At 41.6% G+C, this 26,553-nt stretch overlaps 5 protein-coding genes across 5 annotated transcripts; 4 read left to right on the top strand and 1 right to left on the bottom strand.

The window, feature by feature from the left end:
• Positions 1-5,952: 5,952 nt before the first annotated feature.
• On the top strand, positions 5,953-7,777 carry LOC116199840. Its single transcript, XM_031530390.1, has one exon. It carries the CDS (start codon positions 6,095-6,097, stop codon positions 7,514-7,516), a length of 1,422 nt encoding a protein of 473 aa, XP_031386250.1. The 5' UTR covers positions 5,953-6,094; the 3' UTR covers positions 7,517-7,777.
• Positions 7,778-8,482: 705 nt separating this feature from the next.
• On the bottom strand, positions 8,483-11,946 carry LOC116199889 (mitochondrial uncoupling protein 3). Its single transcript, XM_031530470.1, has 2 exons — positions 11,453-11,946; positions 8,483-10,189 (listed from the first exon to the last, which is right to left on the bottom strand). Exons 1-2 carry the CDS (start codon positions 11,942-11,944, stop codon positions 9,662-9,664), a joined length of 1,020 nt encoding a protein of 339 aa, XP_031386330.1. The 5' UTR covers positions 11,945-11,946; the 3' UTR covers positions 8,483-9,661.
• A 1,779-nt stretch (positions 11,947-13,725) lies between these two features.
• LOC116199803 (anaphase-promoting complex subunit 2) lies at positions 13,726-20,479 on the top strand. Its single transcript, XM_031530322.1, has 16 exons — positions 13,726-14,127; positions 14,426-14,515; positions 14,593-14,824; positions 15,023-15,306; positions 15,500-15,571; positions 15,961-16,202; positions 16,961-17,377; positions 17,533-17,734; positions 17,858-17,972; positions 18,084-18,166; positions 18,669-18,788; positions 18,904-18,992; positions 19,082-19,163; positions 19,303-19,494; positions 19,605-19,673; positions 19,765-20,479. Exons 1-16 carry the CDS (start codon positions 13,897-13,899, stop codon positions 19,885-19,887), a joined length of 2,643 nt encoding a protein of 880 aa, XP_031386182.1. The 5' UTR covers positions 13,726-13,896; the 3' UTR covers positions 19,888-20,479.
• Positions 20,480-20,793: 314 nt separating this feature from the next.
• Positions 20,794-22,737, top strand: LOC116199838. The gene has a single exon (XM_031530388.1). The coding sequence runs from the start codon at positions 20,849-20,851 to the stop codon at positions 22,502-22,504; it is 1,656 nt and encodes a 551-aa protein (XP_031386248.1). The 5' UTR covers positions 20,794-20,848; the 3' UTR covers positions 22,505-22,737.
• Positions 22,738-23,453: 716 nt separating this feature from the next.
• On the top strand, positions 23,454-25,908 carry LOC116199846 (cytochrome P450 704B1). The gene is made up of 6 exons (XM_031530398.1): positions 23,454-23,854; positions 24,034-24,249; positions 24,360-24,656; positions 24,779-25,171; positions 25,253-25,453; positions 25,571-25,908. The coding sequence occupies exons 1-6, from the start codon at positions 23,570-23,572 to the stop codon at positions 25,748-25,750; spliced, it is 1,572 nt and encodes a 523-aa protein (XP_031386258.1). The 5' UTR covers positions 23,454-23,569; the 3' UTR covers positions 25,751-25,908.
• The last annotated feature ends 645 nt before the right edge of the window (positions 25,909-26,553 follow it).

The raw sequence follows: 26,553 nt of genomic DNA, 5'->3' as shown, positions 1-26,553 counted from the left end.
CCTACGTTACCGTGTAATATAATCCCTTTGTCCTCTATATCTCTATTGAGCCCAAGGCATGGTCGATGACATCCTTGTATGGCTCAATATCTCTTTTTCTTGGTTTATCGGTTAAGTCTATCAGAACAAATGAGCTCGATATCGTTATATCGACTCATTTGGGTATGCATACACTTTTAGACTTAACCACCAAGTGGCCGTGAGATATCGCTCCCGTTTCGTAGGAGGGACAAATCCTATCTTGATCACTCACATTCCTCTCCATGCTCTGTGGTATACCCAATAACTGTCTTTATAACCATCCTGTTACAGTGGCGTTTGACAGTATCAAAGTATATGACATTACATGTAGGAATCTATGGTGACCTCAAGTCAAAGGACCATTACACTATAGTCACTTTGAGATATGCTAATGACAGTCACGTAACAACCCATGTAGCAATCTCATGGTGGATCAGTCCAATACACATTACTCTTAATGTATACATGTGGTGTGATTTGATATCTCCATATCCATGACCTATGAGACTTGGTCATCAATCAACACTCACACTAGTCTAACCGTATTATCGTTGTCCTAATTAACGATAATACTTTGACTATGGACATTTAGGAATAATGTTCATTAATTATAGGATCTCACAATCAAGTCACACTTGATGCCTATTGAACCTACTATTCCAAGGACATTATTGTGTAAAATCATATTTAGCGCAATCTACACAATAACAGATATGCCTCGTAATATAATGAAATAGATATCATATTACAGAACTGATTATAGATTGCCTCTAGGGCATACACCAATTCCCAACAGTTGTATGATGTGTCTTCCCTAGCCTGTCAACCATTAGGTCGTCCCAGTGAGACACCACGACCAGCTTCCTTGCTAAACGCAGCAACTCTCGACACCCAAGTTTGGAGTCTCCACGATCTCCTCTCGTAGGAAATCATTGCCTCGCCTAAGCCGAAGCGTCCCAACGCTTGTCGCTGCATCCTCGTCGACCCCGTGTCATCATGGATTTCTCCCACCAGGACTAGCTCTGATACCACTTGTCACGAGTTTGATGCCCGTGCGGGTGTCCAGGGATACGAGCACCGAGGCTCCCCAAACCAGCCCTCCTCAAGATTGACAAGCTAACACAAATATCCAACCGATATGAAGTACAACACTCGGAGCATGTATCTATAATATAGCAACTCATATTAGCCCACGTACAATGAAGGCAACTGGTACACAGTCATCGAAATTCTATTATCGCACTTGGGGAGGGATCGGAATGCTGACCCGTGACACATGCATGCATGCATTGTTCCGGGATGTGATTTCTTACTCGGGAATCAGGGGTGGAGCCAATGAGCTTTGAAATTTTTAAATTTTGCCCCAAAAGTATGTGTTTTTTTTATGTAAAATTAATATTTCGCCCCTTTTAACTTTAAAATTTTTAAAATTTACCTCAAAAGTATAAGTTTGTCCCCTTAAATAAAAATCTTAGCTCCGCCCGTCAGGAATGGTCCTATCAATAGTACGGCGTGCAAGTTGAGCACATGAAGTGCCATTGCATGGTTCATAAAGAGCCCATATCACGTGGCATCCGTGATTATGGCAACGAAGGAGAAGAATGCCCAAGGAACGACCTGCGGGTGGTCTAGTACATACATATATCTTTATATACATTTTTTTTTATTGTTTGCTGTTATCTAATATATGGTACAGGTCGTAGCTTCGTTGCATCAGTGCAAGTAGGTAATTATTAACAGAGCGGACTTTAACCGATTGATTATAAGATTAACAACTTGCCAAGAAATCTGATAAAAGATTATGTTATTTTCTCTTTCCGTGAGCTAAAAGGATATATTATTGCTGTTGGTCCAGAAGAATACAACGTCCATTCCAGACAGCTGGTAATTAATTCTTTCCAAAAATAACAAACAAAAGATGAGAAATTGAAATGACGGGATGTGAGTGCTGCACAGGCCATAACGTTTTGCGTGAGCTAACTTGATCTGCAATGCATAAGTTCGAAACTTACTGTAGTGCCTCATGCTCAAGTTAAGTCGATATCCAAACGGTTATATCTTGTTCAGTTTAAGGATATATCGTGGTCTGCTCATTGTAAAAAAAAAAAAGATTATATAATCATGGAAACCAAAAGATATGCGTATGTGGTGGTGATCTGACATAGATCGCATATGGACGGCGCACACCTAAACTTCTCTCGTTGACTTTGATTTGGAATTGTTTTAAATCTTGATTTCGGTTGAAGAACCGCTGATGACTGAAAGATGGTGGGGATTTTAAGGTCGGGAGAGTACTATTATTAGCTACTCACGGTGTCCCTTACTCTGACCGTATCCGATGTTCCAACGATTTATAATATATAGGCAAGGACGACTCTCCAAAAGATGTACATGTATATATGTATACGTGTGCATATATACATATAACCCTGGGACGCTCGCACGATAAGCATGAGGCCGTAAAGAATTCCTGGCTAGTGATCTCGAAACGGCGACACAATTCATGGCTGTCGAGAGTAATGTATAGACGAATAAAATGGAAAGAAACATGTGGACAGGATATCCGACATGTAAAGCCCGCTCATGCTCTATGTCACATGTAATCTCTCCAATTAATGTAGTAATATATATGTGAGAAACAATCAAGAGATAACTCATCGTGTTATCTTAGTTGACCTAAGCGCATAGCAATATTTGTTTTAACTCGAATCAATTATTACTATTAATATCATTATTATTATTATTATTATCATTAACTAATATTTCTATTACATAGAGGCTTATGAGCCTCGTATAAATAAATAAAAATCTTAAAAGAACCACGTTACACCCTCAACGTTAAAATTTTATATACCGGAGAAAGATTGGAAATTAAACGATATATGCCGAGGAGGAAAAAGAGGAAACGCTGATTGACCAATAATTGTTTAATGAGATGATGATAAGCCGTCAATTACGCTTACATCATCATGTACATAATAGGACACAGTGCAACTAGCCAACTAACTCGTAGGTTCAGTTGAGAAAGATAATCTTAGGATAGAAGCTATAGGTCGTCCTCGACTTAAGAGGAATAATGCCCCTCTCCCCCTTCTCTAATCCCATGTTTAAGTCCAAATCAGTTCTCCTTTGCAATGCAAAAACAACGGATACACGTTCGATTTAGTGCTTGTAGTTACGTCATTACTTCATGTTAATTTATACGGTCTTTTTCCAGCAAGGTGATCGACGTTATTATTTGCTTGTGATGCAAAATTTCACGCTTACCCCTTCTTATGACACATTTTTTACCATGTCCTAATCATGACCGAATAAGGAAAATCTAATTATATAATAGCAGTAAGCCTGTAAAGGTTCAGAATCATTTACATAAAAGAAAAAAAAAAAGAAGGTTCAGAATCATATTTTGTCTATATATGGATATATATGTCATTTTTCATTAAGGTTGATAAGATTTTATGCGATATATATATGTACGGTTTGGCTTATTACAGAAATTATTGTTCTATCTTAAATATGGATTCCATGAGAAAATGTGTTCAAAATATTTCTATATACCAAATCGAAGGAGGCTGCTTTCATGGTGCACATATTTACGTGCCTCAACGCATTCAAAATATCCAAAAATCATTCCATGGCCTGCCACTGCAGGCCAAAAGTCCAAGCTGTGTCTAACTTTCAAGCTTATTATATTATTAGAAAGCCCGTATCAACTCCCACTCAAACACGTGGTGGGGGGGAGAAAGAATCTCTCAATGTTTCATTATTTATTGTTCTCCAAATTAAAGGATCCAGTTCCGAAAATGCTTTTCTTCTAGAAGATGTAACGATCTGTCTTCAACCTATTCTCTCAGGCTCGAGCTTGTTACGACTCCTATCCGGGACTTACATTTAGCATTCGTTATCATCGTATTCGAATCGGGTTAGAAGGTTCATTCACTCTCTGCTGATCCTGTTGTGTTTAAATAAGCAGATTAGACCCATAAAGATTGGTTCAAATAATTCAACACTTGTTTCCCTTTAATAAAGTACGAGTTCAATGAAAAAAAATTTTAATTGGAAGAGTTTTATTTTTTAATGGATAATCTGGCTCGAACTGAATAAATCAGAACTCATTAAACTTCTAGATATCAGAAAAAAAAAACTGATTGGATCTCTCGCGTCAAGAAATTACCACGGGCCCAATTAAGAGCATTATTATGAATAAAATATTGTATCAGAAGTAAATAAATACATTAATTTGTTTAGTCCACATAGTTGGGGAAGAAAGGCGGAAATAAATTGTTATGATTTTTCTTTACCGAAAAGAATATTTTTATATTAATGCATATATTTTATTAGCATGGATTCCATTAATTGAAATCCTTATTGTAAGGAATCTTTGAGGAACAGAACAATTGACGCAAAAGCCCGTTTCCATATCAGTAAGTCTTCTTATTCTTCCAAGTCCCCTATCGAGAACAATATACACGAAAGGTAGGTCCTTCAAATTTTGACCTCTCAACCCCAATTCAATGGTTCATATCTAAATGCTGCATGACATTGAACCAATAATTAATTCGGGAAGGGAAATCCCGGCCCTTACGTACAATCCGACCGTCAAGCGTTCTAAGCAAAGAGAAGGCACCTCCGATTGGTCCGAGAGATATACAAAACTCGACTAATAAAAAGTTTAGCGACCCCGGCCCCTCATCCGCCGTAAAGTGACTCCAGTTTTGCTAGGACTGCCAAGGGAGGTCGAGTTATGTTGGCCTACCTCACGAAACACGGCGGCTTTTTCATGCATGATCTTGGTATTATTACGTGCATGTGAAACTATAGATTACTGTAATTGTTTGCTCTAATTAAAAAGTTAAACTTGGAGGTAAATATAACAGTCTGGTATATTATCTGTTTTTATACTTGGTATAGGCATAGAGTAGGTAAATGGGATTATTGGAGTTATGGTACATGGCAGTGATATTCATTGTTATTGGATATTGCAATCATTGGACACGGGAAAACGCATGCGATGGGTTATATGTCCCGGAACCAAATACAACATATGGATGTTGTTCCGATGAATGTCTCTTTCCGTCTCCTATTAACCGAATGCACAACCGACCGTAGTCTCTTGCTCGTGCGAGATAGATAATCGGGAAGTGTGGGGTCGAGATCTAAGAAAAGGAAGTGGGAGTCGAAGCGCACACGCACGAACCATATATATGACATGCACGGGCAGCTCAGTTGACAAGTAGAGAGGCGTTCCATTGGAAGGTCGGTCAACCCAAAGAATAGTAGATAATGCACCAAAATTGAAAGCAAAGGGAAATCACCACCAAAATATTTTAAGACCTCGGTAAGTAGCTAGTGCCACATATAACCATTTACATCTAATCTCGGTTTAATTTAATCGCGATTTTGACTATGATAATTTCCATTTATCTGGTCTGTCACTTGATAATGTATGATGACATATTAATCAAACCGGACGCGCCATTATCATTTTCACTTAGTTGGTGCTGTCCACCCGATCACTTATTGTTTGGGACAGTTCAAGTATTTGCCTCGAGCCGTGGGTCAACATACGTGATGCATGGTCCTTGCAAACCGGGACACCTTTGGTCAGATTCTTGCAGCAGCATATTTGAACAAACTTCCAAGGCCGTGGAGGCTTTTGTTTGGACTGTCAGATTAAAAAGGGGATCACTAATTCAAATAACACAATTTTAGAGACTTTAATGATGATATAGTTGACAAACTGCACCGTCAATGGATGAATTTTTTTTTTTTACCTGCAATTCAGGAGTTTAAAATCTAGTAGAAAGCATGCGCTTTCTATGGTTAGAACCAATTACTATATACTGAAGTGAGGGTCAATTTTAACTAAAAAATGGAAAACATCTCGTTGTGTTATTATGAGGCCTTTGTGCTTATAAATAAGAGAGAAACGAGGTTACGGACCAATAGCGAGCCCTCTGGAGGAAGGAAACTTCTTCCCTCTGCTCCTTATAATCGACGGAGGAGCTTAAAAAAGTTTCATTGGGCATTTGATTTTCCTCATCTCTACATCTCCATTAAAGGTTCTCCCATTATGGACTCAGCGACCTTTCATGTCCTAGCATCTACTCACCAACAAGCCTGGGCTCCGATGACGAGACCGGATATCGTAACACCCGGGTCCTGCCCAAGCCGTAGATCGCTCCCCGTATTTCGTCCCCAAGACCTACGTGTTAGTAACTCAAGAAGAACCAGTCGCCACCTCCAATTTGTTCGATGCTCCATGAGGACTGGCGTCAATAGCAACAGCCCGAGGAACAAGAACCCAGCTGTAGAAGTCGATCCTGCCTCAAAAACCCGACGCTTGGCTGGCGGCCCTCCTCCCGACAGGGCCACAACGTCGACGAGCTCGAGGGGATTGGTACTTGATCTAGGTCCCGTGGACTCGTGGGACTGTGCAGAGATAGGGTCGCCCGTGGTTAAGAGGTACATTGGGGACAATGAAGAAAGGTGGTACATGTGGTACCATGGGAGATCCATCAGTGAAGAAGGTACGGATAGGGATTTGATCGGGCTCGCGACTTCGAGCAATGGGATTCACTGGTCGAGGGGGGAAGGGCGAGTGATTCGGTCATGCGGGGATGCAGGGATGGTGATGGAATGCCGGGACAATTGGTGGGCTTTCGACACCGAAAGCATAAGGCCGTCCGAACTGGTGGTAATGTCGAGCCCGATGTACAGTTCGGTTTACTGGCTCTATTACACGGGATACAGTTCTGACGAGGTGGACTTCCGGGTGGAGTCCACGAGCCTTCCTCTTAGCAACCCAGTGAGATCTCTCCTTGGCGAAGAGCGGAAGATCCTCCGGTCTCTCCCGGGCTTGGCATGCAGCCAGGACGGGCGACACTGGGCTAGGATCGAAGGCGATCACCACAGCGGGGCCCTGCTTGATGTCGGTTCCGGAAATGAGTGGGATTCTCTCTTCATCGCAGGGGCACAGGTTGTAATGCATAGTAGTGATGATCTGAGGATGTATTATCACTCATTCGATCGAGAGAAGGGGCGATATGCAGTGGGATTCGCAAGGTCGAGGGACGGGATCCGGTGGGTGAAGTGCGGAAAGATAACGATGGGAGGGGGATTGAGCAGCTCTTTTGATGAACTAGGAGTCAAGAACGCGCGTGTGGTGAGGAATGCGGGAGACGGGACCTACCTGATGGCATACGAGGCAGTTGCAGCTGATGGGAGGACGAGCATCGCAATGGCGGCATCGGAGGATGGGCTGAGGAACTGGAGGAGGCTCCAGGAAGGGCCGGCATTGGAGGCTTCCGCCACGGACGGGTGGGACAACTGGGCAGTTGGGTCACCATGTCTGGTCCCTATGGAGGGTCAAGAGGACAAATGGAGGATGTACTATGCCGGGATCGGGCTGGGGGGAAGGACCGGGATCGGGATGGCGATTTCCGAAGGAAGCGACGCGAGAAGTTTCCGGAGATGGTCGGGAATTTCTTTGTAGAATTACCACATGTATATATACAGTTTGTTCACAACCTGCATATTTCAGTACAACAATTCGAAGGGAAAATCACGAGACTGTAGCTTATGCCCTGCATAATGCTGACAATCTAGATTGATTAACCGGCCGAGACGGACAACAGTAACAATAGTCCACTTCGATTTTTCCCTAAAATCGATCATACAGTTCCATGATTGGTTAATTTTACTATAATACTGTATAAAGTTTGAACATAATGAATTCCTAGTTTTTATATTCTAATGGTGCGTTTGGTTTCAGAGTTAAAAGTAACTATGATTTTGATTGTGGAAGATGACAAATGATTGTGTAATGTGTTAAGTTAAAGTTAAAATTTTTTACTTGAAAAATATGTATTTTTATTGTGTAATGTGTTGAGTTAAAATTAAAGTTAAATTTTTTAAGATTTTAACAGCGAAACCTAACGGAGCATTATTGTCTATGGATCTAATGTACTTTCAACTGTGTGAATTCTGTCTGAGATAACCTTCGAGTAAGATTATCTTTGGATGTATTTAAATTTAAATTTTTTTTCAACTCAACTCAACTTAACCTATTTTCAATTCAACAACACAATTATTACTTTTCTCTTTAAAAAAAATTTAACCATTCAATTCAATTTTTCATATTAAATTTCCTCAACTATTAATTACTTTTTCCACAATTCAACAACACAATCATTATTATATCTCAACTATTTATTATTTTTTCAAACTTTTTCTTATAATTAAACAATACAGTCATTACAAATCAATTGAAATCAAAACTCAACTCAACTCAACTCTAATACCAAATACATTCTTAACCATTATGTTCCATTTCCATTTCGTTGTATCAAAGGCCAAATCACAGACTATAAAATTGAATGCGATGGTTGGGGGCTTTGTCAAGGTTTGACCACTGGATGAAAAAATACATGCACAGTGAAATTAAAATAAAAAAACCAGATAAGGAATGGGAATGCTCTTATAACGCAGGAATGTCTTACAATGCAAGGATCCAAATGAAAAATGCAAAAAGTTTGGGGCCAAAGATGCAATAGAATAATGCATGCACATGATCCAATCCAGAGACGTCCAAGATAGACGTGCCCGGTAAGCCAAAATCACAAAATAGTAAAGTGAGCCAAAATTTAAATGTACCCCCTGATTTGGGTAACCTACCTTAGTGGCCATGCTGTGTAAATGCAGTTCTAAGCATCCTAATCAATGATCTACATGAGTTAATTCTGCCCAACTCTACCTAACGTATTCATTTTTATTCAGGGAAAATTGCGAGTTAGAGACAACGTGGAAATCTACCAAAACATTTAAATTATTAAAAGAATAATTTTCCTTTTTTTTCTTTCACGGTTAACGGTTCTCCAAAGTTTATAACAAAAAACAATCATTTCCTAAATTTTTTTCTGTAATCTTTACATTTTCTGTAATTTAACAATACTTGAACTAAGCACCCTAAATATAGAGGTCAACAAAAAAAAAAAGGACTGTACTAGTTGGAATGTAGTTTGTATTAGTGGTAGATGTTTGGCCATTTTAGGCAATTATCACCTTTATGTTATTACTCGAGTTACCTAGATTTGTTCCATACGTGACCTAAGCAAATCTAATTTAATTAAATTCTATTATAATGGATCTAAGATGATGCAATCGTGACCATCTAGCTAGAACTACGATGATCAACCATCTAGATTTAACCCACTATATAGTTCATTACTTCTAATAAATCGATATGATCGACGTCTGCATTCATGATTCTAACCCAATCTAGACGAATGGAACCAGTAGTATGGCCCATGTGTTTTATTGCACCTGATCTAGAAAGCGAATGCCTTGATTGTACTTAATGCTAGATCATCTCTCAATCTTAAGTTTTGATCAATCTCCTATACTAAATCACTGAGTTTTGAAATTGTCAAACCACTCTTATGTTTTCATACTCATTAACAACATATCACCACTTGAGCTCTTAAAATCACCGTCTAAACTGGAAATTGGAGGTTCAACATAAATATAATCTTCCGTACCTTGGAAGTCTTGCACCACCTTCGGCTGAGAAGCACTGATCTATGTGACTACGTCCAGGAAATGATTGAATGTATAATGAGCTGTGGATCGCAAGATTCTATCAAAACGAAGAGAGGCCTGCTAGGTTACGGAATCTCTCATAGGATACCCAGAACACAAACTGCCAAGGCCCAAGCCTTGCCCATGTAGGGAAGAACCCCTTCCAGAGAGCCCTTAGCCCTTCGATCTGAACAGTCTTCACCAAGCAATCATAAGAACTGCTATACATCGCCTTATACTGATTCATCATCCTCGTCTTCACCACATCAGCAGGACAGCTCAGAGCAGTGGCTGACAGACCCGACATGATGGAAGCTAAAGTGTGGGTGTAGATGTTGTCTTCAGCAATATGGGCCCTAATGATGAAACGCTTTGCCTGATCATAGCAGGCAAGTTCACCCATATTAACAAGAAATGCCCTCTGCGCGTTTGGTACAACGCCTTTCCACAGCCCTCCCATGCCTTCTGATTGGATGATCTTACTGAATGCATCAAAAGGGCCGGAATATCGAGGTTGAATACCTTGGCTCAATAAACGGCCATCCGCTTGCATTCTCACCTTAACAAGATCAGCAGGGCTTGCCACTACCTGCAGAACTAGTGGTGAGCAGGAAGAGAACCGTTAGATCAAATAGAAGTTCGCTGAAAAAAATGAAATCAAAGTATATAAATCAGAGTGACTCTAAGAGTATTTGGGAAACAGACATGTCAAGAACTTTCTTGAAGTTTGTGGCATTTGACTTGAGCAGTTACCATCTGTGCATATTCTGTTCTCATAGTTAATGCAATCAATTTACTTGACCATCACTAAAGAAGGAAAGAAACAAAGCACCTACTTCAATCCTCAGGCAAAGAACCTGTATAGATCAGTGCGCCATATTCACTGCACTCATGAGGCTCCATTGGTCCAATGTAAACAAGTGACATTTGTCTGGAAAGACTAACCTGGTCCACAATGTATTCTAAGCCATCGTCAAAGGGGTTGGAGTTGGAGTGATTGGCTTAGGATTACAGAGAGTTAATCGGCTGAACAGCATGTATCGAATATATGAAGGTTTGCGAGAAGCCTTACGGCAAGAATGTATCTAATTATTAAACTTCTTTTCAATTTTAAAGCGACTTTGAGGCAACAAAAGGACACCTAATCTCTGTGTAAAAAAAGAATGGGACTTGCTTTTCTGCTACATATGGAAGTAAGTTGTCTGAACTTCCTACCTTTCAGAACCGACTACTTGCTCTTTCGTTCACAACTACAGGTGAAAGTTACATGACTCTGTGCCACAGATGATTTGAAAGCCATTATGCAAGAACCTAATACACCAAGTAGTTTCCATGAGACCAAAGTTGGTAGTAGAATGACATTCCTGAGTAGACACAAACGGCTCAACAAAATTTTACAGCACTTTCAACACTCTCGAGGGACAGCCTCATGCCTTTACAAGGTGTTTCAGACACGACCTAATGCCACAACCAAGTGGTGATGTACGAAGTTTTCTCTTAGCAAAGAAAATCTCAAAATCCATACTTACTCTAATAAAAATATGAAGCATTTGATGCTACCACGTCCGAGGTATGAGTTGAGGGATTGCACATAATCATCATGAAATTGTGCAGCCACTGTAACATAATATGTCCATAAAGAAACTCGTAAGGATCAACATTGACCTTCTACAGGTCAGTGTCATACTATTGCCCATTCGTCGCTGATCACGGAACAATAAAACACGCAAATTCAATCCAAACATTCATCAAATGGATTCAATCAATTGTCTATGGCATCACTTCCTAGTCGAACATCACATCAGCTGAGAAGCAAAAGCTATATGCTTTCTGGAAGTTAGTAGCTGTTTACCTGAGCAATGACGCCGGAGATGCCGCCAATGAGAGCCCTGCCGGGCAGCGAAAGGGCCCCGCCGGATCCCTCCCCCGCAGCATTTCTCAGAGTCTCGTATCCGACGATCCGGATGGGCGTGTAGAAGAGGTGCCTGATGATGGCGGGCGATAGGCCCTGGTAGAGCCCGAGAGGCCCCTGGCGGCGGAGGATCTCCGCGGCGACGCGGAACGCCGTGGTGGGGCGGGAGGCTGAGAGGGACTCGCCATGTAGCTGAAGCCTCGTCTTGGTCAGGTCAATGGGGAAGGTGGCTGTCTCGGCGACGGCGGCGGAGAGGGAGGTAAGGAGGATCTTCGTTCCGGTCGGGTCGCGGCCAGTCTCTGGCGATTGCTTGGATTTCATGTAGGAATTCCGGCGGTGGGACGGCTGAGAGTGGAGAGTGGTGGACGAACTGGTGAAACGGTGGAAGGCACGAGTGGTTCTTTTGGGCCGGGCCGGTTCGGGTCGGGTCATCGGTTGGAAAAGGTGGGAGGGATTTTCCTTTTGGACCGAACATATGTTTTGTGGTCATTTCCAACCCTCAAGTTTAGATTTCCAATCAAAATGCACCTGAACTTTTAATTCTATTCCTATTTTTGCACAATGGTTAGTGCCAACATAATATATAGAAGTCAAAATCAATTTTAGCGGGAACAAGTGGGACATCATCTAAAAACTTTAAATTGAATTAGGCAAAATATTCGGACGCTCCGAAAATCACAAGTAATTTGACATGAAGTTAATTCATGAGTCATAGGAATAAAAAAAAATTATCTTGAGTGTGAAATAATCGATGGAAACCTTGATCTCACATATTGAAGTTGAATATTGGGTATATTTTGAACTCTCTGTAATTCAGGTTTTGATCCTATTATGCACTGCAACTCAAACATTTGACTAGAAAGTGCCATCAGACAATTGTACCATGGATGTTGCTATAAAGGATTAGAATTCATCCGCTAGCATTTCTTTTTAAAGTTTAATTTTCTTTCTTTCTATTTAAGAACGGAGCCATAATTTTCATTCAGCGGGTGCAGAAATATGACTTGACATAAATAATGCATAGATACTTCTTTTAGGCAAGACAAAATATTAAGTTCACTTTAAATTACCTAAAAAAATATTAATTTCACATTCTTATTATTAAGCGAAATCTTGAGTAATTACATTTTTGGACAAAAATTGAGGAAACTCAATGTTTTTTTTTGGGGACCAATTGCTCCCCAGAGTCCATGTGGCCTCGTTCGTGTTTCTGTTAATATATAAATAGATAAATCACATTGCATTTGATAGATTAAATGATCTTGATCATTCGAGTAACTTTCTAAAACAGAGAGTTTAGTCATTTCAAAATCGCATTATAAGATAGATCCATGGATTACCAAGGACGCGACATTGTCCCGATCTCATATTTCAGGGTGCAAAGCAATGTTTTTAAACCCGACCAAGGTATTGGCCCAGCCTCTTCACTGGGTTGAGGGTCAGATGGTTCAATCATTGGGTCAACTATTTTTGTTTTTTAATTTTAATAAATTATAAGTAATTAAAATAAATGAAAAAATGCAACATTTTATGTATATTGAACTGTATATTCTTGAAGTTATTCTATTAATGTAACCTAACAATAATTAACACTAGCATCGAACACATTCAATAATTAGAAGTTAACAACTATCATTCACCGAGGTAAGATAAAATGATATAGCCTATCCTTTTTTTGAGAATCAGAAAAGAAGTCTTGAAGAAAAGAATGGAGATGGGAGTATAAATATGAAATGAATATTGACCTTACTTTTTATTTTTTTTTCTTACTCTTTTGATTTGAATTTCAATTGAAAAATATGTGCAATATTAAGGTAATCTCTTAAAATTTCATGAGCATTTCAAACTAGAGAAAGAGAAGTTGATTAGTCTCATAGTAATTTTGAAATTCTCTAATTCAATTGCATTCAATATGAGAAAGTACATAAATAAGAGATCGTGCCCTTACATCAAAGGAAAAGAAGCAAAACAAAATACTATACGCTAGGGAAGAATACAAACCTACGATACATCTCCATGATTCTCGTAATATCAACATACATACACACGAGCTTCCCTTAAAAACCGATCCGGTTTTGACCGGTTTTCAACTAAACTGATCTTTATTAAACCCGGCCTGGAGAAGGCAGTGGGTCGCGGGCCAACCGGTTCAACCGGCAGAGCCGGGCCGGTTTAAAAACATTGGGGCAAAGTGAGAATTTTCAGAAGCCATCAATTGGAGCATGCACTGTAACCCAGTGGGCCTGAGCGCATCAGATTACGCTTGTCGTCTCCGGCGAATAATGGCGGGCTGCTCACTCAGTTTACAGTCTCGGCTCTCAGTAATCTCAAGCCGCAACCTTTGATTTCGCCGGAGAAGTTCTTCAGGCGTTGATGCTCTTGCAATGGGGGACGCTACCACGGCGGTCTGCAACCTAGGGATTCTGGACGCTCTCGGCGGCGACGCGGTTCAGGAAATCCTCGAGAGCTATGCCGGGTTCACCTCCGCCACCGAGTCTCTCCTCTCCGGAGCCGGCGACCTCTCGGTGGGTTCGGAGCTGGTGAGCTATGTCCACCGCCTCTGCAAGCATCAGCTCCACTCTCTCGTCCGGGATCACTTCCTCAGCTCACTAGAGGTGCCTACTCCTTTTCTAAGGCAATTAAGCTCATTCCTGTTTGTTAGAAAGTTCATAAATTCCTTCACTTTAAGCTGAAATTGCCTTAGAAAATCATGGAAGCATAAAAATTTGATGCTTCTGCATTATTAGATGAATATCCATGACACAGAGCTATGCACTCTTAAGTAATACGAATGTCGGAAATCAAGTCGAATGTTTGCTTGATGAAACCTTTGTTTCTGCTACATGGTTTTCGATATTGGTCAGCAAACAAATGCAGGCATTTGGGTTATTGTTCTGTTTGTTTCCGTGGCAGGAAGTTTTCGAGAGAAATGGTGCAGCGAGGTTTTGGCAGCATTTTGAATCTTACAGGGACGTTTCCCTTCTTGAAGCTAATCGATCACATGTATGTCTTCGAGTACGATATACTACGTTGTCTGGCATTTAGTTTCTTCTGGACCTAAATGCAATCTTTGGAAACAGATTTATGAGGAAGAGGTCCAGCAAGTATTGTGCAAGGCTCTGGAAGAAATATCGCTGGAGAAACAGTACGAGGAGAGGTGTTTGTTCCTGCTGGTTGATGCTTTACAGACGTTCGAGGACCAAGTTTTACCGAGAAAATGTGGCTTTGTGACTGAAAAAGAATTGCTCCTTTCTAAATACCAATTAATGGTTTCTTCAGTTCTAATGGCTACTCTTCCCAGTCATTTTCCTGGTATGTGCAGTGTGTATCTGGCTTCAACTTTGTCCTTAATCTTAATTTTGTTTTCTGTTCCATTATGTACTGGCAATTTAGAGTTCATAATTGACCTTTCTTTTATATTAATCATGTCACGTGTCAGAGTGCCTCTTTTATCTAATTGGGTTTGATTTGATTACTCATTCTCTTTTCCATGCTGCAAAATGTTAATAGAGATTCTCCGGTGGTATTTCAAGGGGAGGTTAGAGGAGTTAAATACAGTAATGGCGGGAGAGTCCAAGGACTGTTATGATAAGGATGACATGGATGTAGATGAGAAAGACAAAATGCCTCCGAAAAGTGGCGTGATGGATATTGATGGGGGTCATCTTCATGGAGAACGCTCAGACAGTAAGCTGGTGAAGAATATTGGGAAGGTTGTCCGTGATCTTAGAGGTCTTGGCTTTACCTCTATGGCTGAAGATGCCTATGCTTCTGCTATATTCTTGCTTCTGAAGGTGAATATGTTTCCAGTCATGCATGCCCATTTCTTCCTTGTGATTGGCAATATTAATTATTGTTTCCCTTTTCGGTTTAGATGCTGGAATTAACAAAAATTGAGCTCTTTTATTAAAAAAAAAAGTCGCCACCATTTGAAAGTCCGAAAGCACAGCTATAAGCTTACAAGTGGCCATTCTTTGTTTTTGGCAGGCAAAAGTACATGATCTGGCAGGTGATGACTTTAGGACTTCTGTTTTAGAGTCCATAAAAGGCTGGATACAGGTGAATCTTTGCTGAAACCATATATGTGCACAAGTGAAACTGTTTCAAGTTATGGATGCGTGACGCTTTTTAATTTTTAGTACTTAGTGGAATTATTATTTATAGTTTTTCTTTGGTAATATGTCTCTTTGTATCTATGTTCTGTCCAAGTGGGTGGACAAGAAATTGTAAATGTTGTTGTGCATGAAAATAATTGTACTGTTGGATGGATAATTTATTTGACTAGATGATAGATTATTGGCATGTTCATGGATAGCCATGCCCTGCTCCATTTAACATTCTGAGTATATAGAGCTCAACATTTTTTGCATGCTGAGTCAGCATATCCCCATTATGTTTTCACTTATCCTTTATCATTGATAGATGGAATGCAATCGAATATGTTGCAGGCCGTGCCTCTTCAGTTTTTGCATGCACTTCTTTCTTATCTCGGCGATTCCTTTAACTATGATAGTCCTTCATCTGGTCTCAAATCACCCCTGGCTTCACGACCACCTTCTTATCCCGGAATTGATGCTCCCTCGGAAGCCCTTGTTAGGTGGAAGCTGCGACTAGAATACTTCGCTTATGAAACCTTGCAAGACTTAAGGATAGCAAAACTATTCGAGATTATTGTGGATTATCCAGAGAGGTATGTATTTCGATATAAACTTTCTTTTCGAAATGGTTTGAAACTTTGTTGATGTTTTTGACTACCTTTTTAATGTTGAGGTGATGGCATGAGTTTATTGTCTATAAACAGCCACAGCCTGTGCAAGTATATCATAATTTCACATAAATGATGCTCGTAGAAGTGTCCAGTATGCATAAGCAGACTCAGTGATATGAATCAGATGGTGTGTTCAAGCCTAGAAAGTGGTCATACAATGTCATAGCTCCGGTGAGAGCATTATTTTGACCTGATCCCTATCTGATAAATGGTTGAGCAAGTCCAAGAAAAAGTACCGACGCGTGTGAAGTACAACAGGGGGGAGACTTAGATGGTACATCCAGTCATCTGACTTGAACTTTTAAAAATTCATTAGTACAGCATGAGCACTAGTGCAGTTGGGAATAACAAAGACCATTCTGAATGGTTACTAACAATGCGGTGCTCATTGTCTTTCTTCTGCTATGCTCCATGTGTTTGCTAGGCTCATCAAAATCTCGACCATGTAGTCCACTGTGTTAAAGCAGCACAATATCTTAGGAATACAATTTTTCTAGAAGGCACACTTTTTGGGTTTCTTGTTGCCTATCTGACCATGACTCTTGTTGCCTCTCCTGATAGCTGTGGAAGTAGTGCCTGCAAGATTATGGACCCTTGCTATGTGGAATTGATGGTTCAGGCCTCTTGTTCCTTAAATACTGCATATACTGCATCCATAATATTTCTAATGAATCTTGCAGCACTCCTGCAATTGAGGACTTGAAGCAATGTCTCGAATATACTGGACAACACTCTAAACTGGTCGAGTCATTTATTTCCGCACTTCGATATCGGCTACTTACAGCCGGCGCCTCAACTAATGATATATTGCATCAGTATGTCTCCACTATTAAAGCACTTAGGACAATTGACACAGCAGGAGTATTTCTAGAGGCAGTTGGTGAACCAATTAGGGAGTACCTAAGGGGAAGGAAAGATACGATAAAATGCATTGTCACCATGCTTACTGATGGGACTGGTGGAAATTCAAATGGAACTGGAAATGCCGGTGATAGCCTTCTTGAAGAATTGAACCGGGAAGAAGAAAACCAGGAGAATAGTGCTTTGGAGGATGGATTTAATACTGATGACAAGCAAGCATGGATAACTGCTGCAAGGTATGTCCATATGCTAAGATGGACATTGAAATATTCTTTTGTATTTAGTTTCATATAATATCTTTCAAATCAGATGGATGTCAGCTCATTTGTGTTATGTTTAATGCTACCGGTTCCACTCAAGTTGCTTATCTTAGTGTTTATATCCGTTTCAGCTGGGAACCTGATCCTGTAGAGGCTGACCCATTAAAGGGTAGCAGGAATCATAGGAAGGTGGATATACTGGGGATGATTGTTGGCATTATAGGATCAAAAGACCAACTTGTTAATGAATATCGTGTAATGCTGGCTGAAAAGCTGCTCAATAAATCTGATTATGATATTGAGTCGGAGATACGCACTTTAGAGCTTCTCAAGGCAAGTAATATGTATATCGTGTTGATACTTTGCTCTATGAATTGTAAAATGCATGTTGTGCAAATGCTGAGGTATTTTTTTTTACTGATTCTCATCCTTTCTTTTGATTGTTCTGTTCTGCAGATCCATTTTGGAGAGAGTAGCATGCAGAAATGTGAAATCATGCTGAATGATCTTATTGATTCTAAGAGAACAAACAGCAATATAAAGGCAACTATAGGCCAGGCATCTCAAACCAGTTGAGTTTTCTTTTCTTCTCAGGAGACTGTACTCCTATCAAAGTTCCTTCAAAGTATATTTCTCTTTGCTGATTGTCCTAAAATGGTTGCCATCTTGAGTGTATCCTCAGGTACTGTGTCAGAAGATTCTGGGATATCTTTGGATATCCTGGATGCTACGATTATATCTTCCAATTTCTGGCCTCCAATCCAGGTAACTTCACTATGATCTGCCGCTCTTGGCTGATTCCACATGACTGACTGGACAGCTTTTGTAGTATAAGTTTCTTTGTACTGTTATTCTTTAGTTTGGTGAAGAATTGGAAGACCGCAAAATAGGCTAGCTTGTATTTCTTCTAGTGCCACCATTTCCTCGTGACCCTTGTCTCTATACATCAGTTAAGCGAATTAACCATTCATATAATTGCGACTGGGGAATATTCAAAACTTTTGCACTTGCAGGTTTGCTTTAGAAAAGTAAAGGCTCATCCAATGTACTGTTTCCTTCCATGAAAGCATGACATGTAACTCTGCAATAATTAATGAGCCGATCCTCGGATTTCACTGATTTCTTTTGTTGTCTAGTTTTTGTCTGTTTTTACTGAGGGCATGAATATGTGCACTGTATGCCTTCATTAAAGCTCTACTGTTAGGGGAACTCATGGTGTCTAAAAATAAGTATTGTTGCTGATTAATTGATATTTATGACCTTGCAGGAGGAGGCACTCAACTTACCTGGGCCCGTTGATCAGTTGCTTTCTGATTATTCGAGACGATATACTGAAATCAGGACTCCTCGCAAGCTACTGTGGAAGAAGAATCTTGGTACAGTGAAGGTAGCCATTTCAAGCTTGCATTATTCAACTGTTTTTGAGTTTTTTCAATATCAAGTTCCTCCTCTCATTCATCTAAGGTCTACATTAGATAAAACTATCTTTGTCCTGTTTTTAGTTGGAGCTGCAATTCGAAGATAGGGAGGTTCAGTTTATGGTAGCTCCTGTGCATGCAGCAATCATCATGCAATTTCAAGATCAAACAAGGTGAAGATTTAATGTCATGTCACTATATATGTATGTATATGTATATGTGCTTTTTACCAAGCAGCAGCTGTTACTATCTTCACCATCAGTTGGACCTCGAAGAAACTTGCGGCTGTTATCGGGTTACCAGTCGATGTGGTCAATCGGAAAATAAATTTCTGGATAAGCAAGGTACTGTCCCTAGTTCTTTCACATATTTTTAGTTTGGCACGTCCTCTTGGAATTTATGCGTCTTGTTTTTCAATTTGAGTTCTCTAATCTAATAATGGATCGCCATCTTTTGGACAAGCACTGACACTTAATTAAACAGGGAATTATTGCAGAAACCATGGACCCAGAATCTGATGACCACATGTTTACACTAGTTGAAAACACATCTGATGTTAATAAGAACAGTGGTGATGGTGGAAGCTGCGAGGAGCTTCTAGCTGGGGACGAGGAAGGAGAGGGGCCTGTGGCCTCTGTGGAGGATCAACTTCGCAAGGAAATGACTATATATGAGGTCAGTGTTGCAGATATTCGTTACATACTACTGATGAAACGGGAGTTTCAACGTAATTTTTCATTGTCATGTGCTTTACATATATTCCTTTTGTTGGTATCGATTTGTAGAAATTCATCATGGGCATGCTCACAAACTTCGGCAGCATGGCTTTGGATAGAATTCACAATACTCTCAAGGTAAGGGCTGTTCTATTGGATTCTCTACTTATTTATCACTTGCTCTTGGAGTTATCGTTAAGCTTTTCCTTGCACCACGAATTTGTGGCAGATGTTTTGTGTGGCCGATCCTACTTATGATAAATCGCTTCAACAATTGCAAAGTTTCCTATCTGGCCTGGTCTCTGAAGAAAAGCTGGAAGTTAGAGATGGGATGTACTCTCTCAAGAAGTGAAGCTAGCAATTTGAGAACTGAACCAGTAAGATCCCTTGCACTGGATAGTCGATGAAAGGGAACCCCTTACAAAATCCTTGAGATCGTAGAAAAGGGACAAACCGAAGAAGTATGAGAACTGCTTATCAGAATATTTGCATTGATACGGGGTATGCAGGCAATGGTTAAATTCAGCTGTTCTATGTGGGTCATCCTCCGGTAGCATGAAAAGTGATGAGAAATATCTTCAGAGAAAGGGACTGCTGCTCCAGTGGCTACAATTTGCTGGCTTGAGTCAAAGGATGAGCCCTCTTAGACCCCGGCATATATGTCTCTCCGCTTCTATTTATTGCTAATTAAGTTCAGCAAATTCCGGGTTTTATTTATCTTAGGTTTCTTATGTAAATACGTTGAATTCTGTGTAAACGGGAGGTGGTCGATACTATTGTTTTTCACTTGGGATGTAAGGTGGGTTCCGCACAGATGGGACTCAACGTCTATACACACTGACCGGAAGGGAACCGTAAGAGATGTCTTTAAAACCATGGTAAGTTTCATATCATTAGGGATTATGAACTTTGCAATGATTATAACATCGTCAGATTGCTCTCAACCATTAAGCTGATCGAGTTCATGTAGTAATGATATACAACCTCTCACCCGACTTCTTTCGTATAGTGAGTATCCGATCTGAATCCTCTATATGGAGAGCCCAAATTTGAGAATATCATTTATATGAGATTACTGACAAATTAATTAATAATAAAGACTGCACAAATAATCAGGGCGAAAATGAGAAAAATAGGATCCCAGCATTAGCCGTTGCAAGCCGTTGCCGTTACAGAATCTCGGCCCGAGAGACGTTCAAAGGTGGAACAAAATGTGACCGTTACAAATTTTCAAATCTTGACCAGACAAAAAGAACAGACAACAGGCCAGCTGAGTGACAACAAACGACACTTCCTCCTCCTGCAACGCAGCAATGGCACAAGAGGGACAGCCTCCTCAGCAGCCGGGCCCTGCTGCCACCATGGCCGGCGAAGAGCAGCTGGATCTCCTAATGCAGGAGCTGAGATCCAAAGCCACTGAGCTCTTCCTCAGGGAACAGTGGGCTCAGTCCTTGCAAGTGTACTCCCAGTTGATCTCCCTTTGCCAAGATCGGATCTCGAGCGGCGCCCTCCTCCGAGCCTCGGACCAGGACTGGCTCTCCAAGCTCCAGAAGTCCCTCTGCCTGGCCCTCTCTAACCGGGCAGTGGCCCGGTACCGAATGCGGGATCTTGATGAGGCGCTGCGAGACTGCGACGAGGCGCTTGGGATCGAGAATGCCCACTTCAAGACTCTGCTCTGCAAGGGCAGGATCCTTCTGGAACTGAGCAGGTATGCTCCGGCACTTGAGTGCTTCCGACTGGCCTCGCTTGATCCTCAGGCGATTGCCAACCTGGAGGCCCTCAGCAGGTTGTTGGAGAGGTGCAGGAAGCTCGACCTCCAGTCAAGGACCGGAAACTTTGATCTCAGCGACTGGGTGCTCGGAGGGTTCCGTGGCGAGCTGCCAGAACTGGCGGAGTTTGTAGGGGCGGTTGAAATCAAGAAATCGGACCTCAGCGGGCGTGGCTTATTCGCGACGAAGAATATCGACACGGGCACTTTGCTGGTGGTGACCAAAGCGATTGCCATAGAGAGAGGAATTCTGCTAGGAGAAGAACTGGGAGAAAGCAAACAACTGGTCATGTGGAAGAGTTTCGTCAATCGGGTTGCTGATTCCTCTTCGAAATGCAAGAGGATGAGCCAGCTGATCGGGAAGCTATCATCCGGAGAAGAGGACATGGGCGAGCTTGAGGTCCCCGATATAGCCATCTTCAGGCCAGAGAAGGAAGGAGATGTCACATGCTCGAATCATCAAGAGACGATTGAGATGGGTCGAATCCTAACCATCCTGGATGTAAATTCCCTTGTGGAGGACGCGATCTCCGCGAAAGTACTGGGGAGGAATCGGGACTACTACGGAGTCGGCATATGGCTCCTTCCTTCCTTCATCAACCACTCCTGCTGCCCCAACGCTAGGAGACTCCACGTTGGGAACCATCTGATCGTCCACGCATCGAGGGACATAAAGGTGGGGGAGGAGATAACCTTCCCCTACTTCGATGTCCTCGCGCCGCTAGAAATGAGGCGGAAGATGTCGGGGAACTGGGGGTTCCGGTGCTCTTGCAAGAGGTGCAAATTCGAGGAGGAGATAAGCTCAAAGCAAGAGTTAAAAGATCTAGAGATAGGCCTCGAGCTCGGGATGGATCTGGGATCTCTTGTTTATAGGCTAGAGGAAGGCATGAGGAGGTGGGGGGTGAGGGGGAAGCAGAAGGGATACTTGAGGGCATCCCTATGGGGGGCATATTCGGGAACCTATGGGTCGGAGAAGATCATGAGGAGGTGGGGGCGCCGGGTCCCCACACCGGAGGTGGTGGTGGAGAGCGTTGTCGAGGCAGCCGGCGGAGATGAGAGGGTGGTGAAGGTGGGGGTGGAGCAAGTGAAAAGGAGTGGTGGTGGTGGGGTGGTGGAGATGGAGAGAGTGTTCAAACTGGGGAGAGGGTTATATGGTAAAGTGATGAAGAAGCAAGCTTTGAGGGCTCTAATGGAGCTTTAGGAATTTTTACCATATAAGAAAAGCTTTTTCTCTCTGTTTTTTTTTTGGGTAGAAAATAAGAAAAGCTATTAGCTCATAGCATATTTGATTTTCTCTTTTTCTCCCTTCAATTTCCTAACTGGCTCAAGTTGGGCGCCTTTGTTGGATTCATGCGTCATCGATGATGATGATGATTCGTTCTATTAACAAAATAAAAATTCGTCACAATTCATAAGAATTGCTTCAATGTCTCAGTTCTATCTTTATGCGTGTGATAAGATGGGTTGGGTTATTTTAATGGTTTCATGTTCATCCAAGTGTCGTCGCATTGTTCACAATGCCCCGAATCAACTTTTGAGGCTCATTTGTCATCAAGACGAGTTGAACTCTTTGAACTCATTTTATTAGAGCAATAGATGATCGAATTGTCAATCTTTGCAGTTAATTTCATGTTTTGATACCTTCTCTCGAGGGGAACTATCTCGTGAAAATTCCACTATATGGGAAGCATAATTTCATGATACACGACATATGTCATAATGCCAATTGAAGAATCTATTCGATCAAAGGGCTGGTAAAGATAATTGATCACTCGAGAGTCGACTAGGCAAAACAGCTCGATGGATTTGATCATTCAAGACATGATCAGGGATAGGAAATGTCCACATATTTGAGGAGACAGTAAAGAATTCTGCGATGGAAATTTCAACCGGGCATAATTGCAATCACTAATCAGTACTCCGAAAGAATTGAATCACCCCGCAAAATTTGATCAATTGGAGGAAGGCCTACGACAACAAGTGTTGTCGACAACAATTTTTCCTGCGCCCAAAAAGAACATATGGTTACAGGTCTGCTACAGATGGTCATATCAGTTGCATTGATGGAATTAATTAGGTAAGGAGTACAAATGAAATGAGACCAAGAAGTCTTCTTTCACCTGATTTCACTTCACCATACAAAGATCGTTTTTGACGAAACCAAACCCGAATTCTCCATCGCTTTGTCCTTCCTGTCTTCTTCATAAAACGGCTCCCTTCCTCTGCTTGTTCTGTGCTAAGCTTTCTTGAAATAGTTCTGGAATTGATGGAAGTCAATAACCTCGGGTTAGTCATAGCTTGCGTTGTTTTGTCATGGATCTTAGTCCACAGATGGAACCAGAGGAACAAGATAGGCCCGAAAACCTGGCCACTCGTCGGGGCGATGATAGAACAACTCGTGAACTATGAGCGGATGCATGACTGGCTAGTTGAGTACCTCTCCAAGTCGAGGATCGTTGTAGTCCCCATGCCGTTCATGACTTACACTTATATCGCGGATCCTGCCAATGTGGAGCATGTTCTCAAGACCAATTTTGCCAATTATCCAAAGGTAAAAGCTCGTCCAACATTCCGCTCTTAAAATTTTCCCTGCCTTGTCATAACCAAATTTTCTCGATCATTTCTTTTGTCAATTATGCCTGGAAAAACGTCCATATCTGCATCATTCCAAGTGATTTCGGAAGGCATTCCACATTCTTATTACGGACCGAACTATATTTTTATTTGAAGGGAAAAGTATACCATTCGTACATGGAAGTGTTGCTCGGTGATGGGATTTTCAATGTTGATGGCGAGACATGGAGGAAGCAGAGGAAGACTGCAAGCTTCGAATTCGCCTCCAAGAACTTGAGGGATTTCAGCACTTTTGTCTTCAGAGACTACAGCCTCAAGCTCTCTTCAATTCTTTCTCAAGCTTCCTTCCTAAATAAACAAGTCGACATGCAGGTACGCAGTATACACCGATATGTATCTGGAAACACGGTCGTAGTCATAATCATAAGGCTGCCAAATTCTTACAGGACACAAAAATTATTTTCTGGTTATGTGTGTCCTAGGAACTGTTCATGAGGATGACGCTGGACTCGATATGCAAGGTTGGGTTCGGGGTCGAAGTCGGGACCCTTGCCCCGAATCTACCGGAGAACCATTTTGCACGGGCATTTGATGCAGCAAACATAATCGTAACCCTGCGTTTCATTGACCCTATGTGGAGGCTGAAGAGGTTCCTCAATGTGGGCTCGGAGGCAGTGCTGGAAAAGAGCATCAAGATCATTGATGACTTCACTTACTCAGTTATTCGGAAAAGGAAGGCGGAAATAGCTGAAGCTCGCAAGTGTCACAAGGATGACAAGGTAACATTGAACTTGAAGTTTACGTTCTACATAACACTATCCAAAATGTTCATTGAGAACATCGTGAGACATGCACATGAAGTTGGCTAATTACACGCTAATTTGTTCGATGGAGAGTGCAGATTAAGCATGACTTGCTCACTAGATTCATTGAACTAGGCAACGTTGACGGCCCAGAGAGCAAACTAACTGACAAGAGCCTCAGGGACATGGTCCTTAACTTCGTGATTGCCGGGCGGGACACGACTGCTACTACCCTCTCATGGGCCGTTTACATGGTAATGTCCCACCCTGAGGTGGCCCAGAAGCTCTATTCAGAGCTCAGGAGATTTGAGGAAGACCGAGCGAATGAAGAGAAGGTGTCGCTGCTCCCTTGCGAACTGGATGACCAAGAATCGTTCAGCCGGAGGTTAGATCAGTTCGCGGGGCTGCTGAATTACGACTCGCTGGGGAGGCTGTATTACTTGCACGCCGTGCTAACAGAAACTTTGCGCTTGTACCCTGCTGTCCCTCAGGTACTTTACTGAACATTTTGCGGAAAGCACAATATGGACAGAGTTTATCTGATGATGTTTCGATTGAACATCAATATTCAGGATCCAAAAGGTGTGTTGGAGGATGATGTATTGCCCGATGGAACTAGAGTGAAAGCAGGAGGGATGGTGACCTATGTTCCCTATTCCATGGGCCGGATGGAATACAACTGGGGCCCCGACGCATCTTCCTTCAAGCCGGAGAGATGGCTCAAGGATGGTGTCTTCCAAAATGCTTCTCCATTCAAGTTTACCGCATTTCAGGTAAAAGCAGCAACATAACAAGACTTTTTGGTCTAGCAGTAACAGTTTGGCGCTCAATGTTTTCCTAAGACACCAAATGAATAACTTCTTTTATTGTCCTTTGGTGCCTTGATGCAGGCCGGGCCGAGGATCTGCCTAGGAAAGGACTCAGCTTATCTCCAGATGAAGATGGCCTTGGCAATTCTCTGCAGGTTTTTCGAGTTCAAGCTGGTGCAAAACCACCCAGTGGAATACCGGATGATGACACTCCTGTCAATGGCTCATGGCTTAGAGGTCATGGTACGGCGACGCTGCTGATCATTGTTGCCGTGAAAGGGTTATAGGGGAGAAGAGTGCTACCGCATTGATCAAGTGTAGAAGTTGTTTCTGTTGTTACTATCATCAACTTAAAAGTTTTCTCCAACAGTATTTTCGTATCATGAATGGTGATGGCGTCAAAAGGCTCTTCCTCTGAAGCACGAGACTTTGTTCTACGTTAAGTTTCTACAAATCCACAATGGCATCTCCTGCAAATGTTGCCGATGTGTTTGCCATGATGTGTCAACAGATTTGGATTACAGGACCAAACTGCAGGAATCACGAGATAGACAATGAAAATGAAGATAAAAACATGTGCAGCAGGATACGCGCATGCTTTGATACAGTTCTAATTGATAAAAGAGGGCGAGGAACACTGGAATTTCGGGAAGCATATAGCTGCAAAAGGTTCTCATTTACTTGCATTTGCCATAAACAATCTTTGGATCGGCAGCACTCATTCGGTTCAACTGCTATAGCCCCTTAAGAGACAGTCCGTTAAAAGGACAGTGGAGCCATACAGGCTAAGTTTGGCTCCACCAGCTGAAAATGCAATAGAAAAGAGTCGCGCTAACCTTTACTATTCATCACCCCATACATCAACTATGTTTCATTTCGAAGAGTAGAACCCGATCATTGGCAAGAGTGGCTCTAGTACATAGGTACCAAGTCCCATCATCTTCCTTATGTCATCCAAGGCCATAGGCCCAATTACGCATTTACCATTTAAACCAATCCTATCGGATGAATGGCAAAAACTATCCAAACTATTCTAATGAAAATTGCTTGGAATGTCTATCTTT

This window comes from Punica granatum, chromosome 3 (assembly GCF_007655135.1).
Source record: "Punica granatum isolate Tunisia-2019 chromosome 3, ASM765513v2, whole genome shotgun sequence".
NCBI classification, from domain to species: domain Eukaryota; kingdom Viridiplantae; phylum Streptophyta; class Magnoliopsida; order Myrtales; family Lythraceae; genus Punica; species Punica granatum.
Note: the sequence above shows the minus strand (reverse complement) of the source record. Positions and strands in the feature narration are given on the sequence as shown.

What these genes read in the sequence shown, in the direction of transcription:
- LOC116199840 (XM_031530390.1), top strand. Translation starts at nt 6,095, where the DNA reads ATGGACTCAGCGACCTTTCATGTCCTAGCATCTACTCACCAACAAGCC.
- LOC116199889 (XM_031530470.1), bottom strand. Translation starts at nt 11,944, where the DNA reads ATGACCCGACCCGAACCGGCCCGGCCCAAAAGAACCACTCGTGCCTTC. An exon ending in TCTCCGGCGTCATTGCTCAG is followed by an intron (nt 10,190 to 11,452) that starts GTAAACAGCTAC and finishes CTAGTTCTGCAG; the next exon opens with GTAGTGGCAAGCCCTGCTGA.
- LOC116199803 (XM_031530322.1), top strand. Translation starts at nt 13,897, where the DNA reads ATGGGGGACGCTACCACGGCGGTCTGCAACCTAGGGATTCTGGACGCT. An exon ending in CCATAAAAGGCTGGATACAG is followed by an intron (nt 15,572 to 15,960) that starts GTGAATCTTTGC and finishes AATATGTTGCAG; the next exon opens with GCCGTGCCTCTTCAGTTTTT. An exon ending in GCACTTTAGAGCTTCTCAAG is followed by an intron (nt 17,735 to 17,857) that starts GCAAGTAATATG and finishes TCTGTTCTGCAG; the next exon opens with ATCCATTTTGGAGAGAGTAG.
- LOC116199838 (XM_031530388.1), top strand. Translation starts at nt 20,849, where the DNA reads ATGGCACAAGAGGGACAGCCTCCTCAGCAGCCGGGCCCTGCTGCCACC.
- LOC116199846 (XM_031530398.1), top strand. Translation starts at nt 23,570, where the DNA reads ATGGAAGTCAATAACCTCGGGTTAGTCATAGCTTGCGTTGTTTTGTCA. An exon ending in ATTTTGCCAATTATCCAAAG is followed by an intron (nt 23,855 to 24,033) that starts GTAAAAGCTCGT and finishes TTTTATTTGAAG; the next exon opens with GGAAAAGTATACCATTCGTA. An exon ending in ATAAACAAGTCGACATGCAG is followed by an intron (nt 24,250 to 24,359) that starts GTACGCAGTATA and finishes TGTGTGTCCTAG; the next exon opens with GAACTGTTCATGAGGATGAC.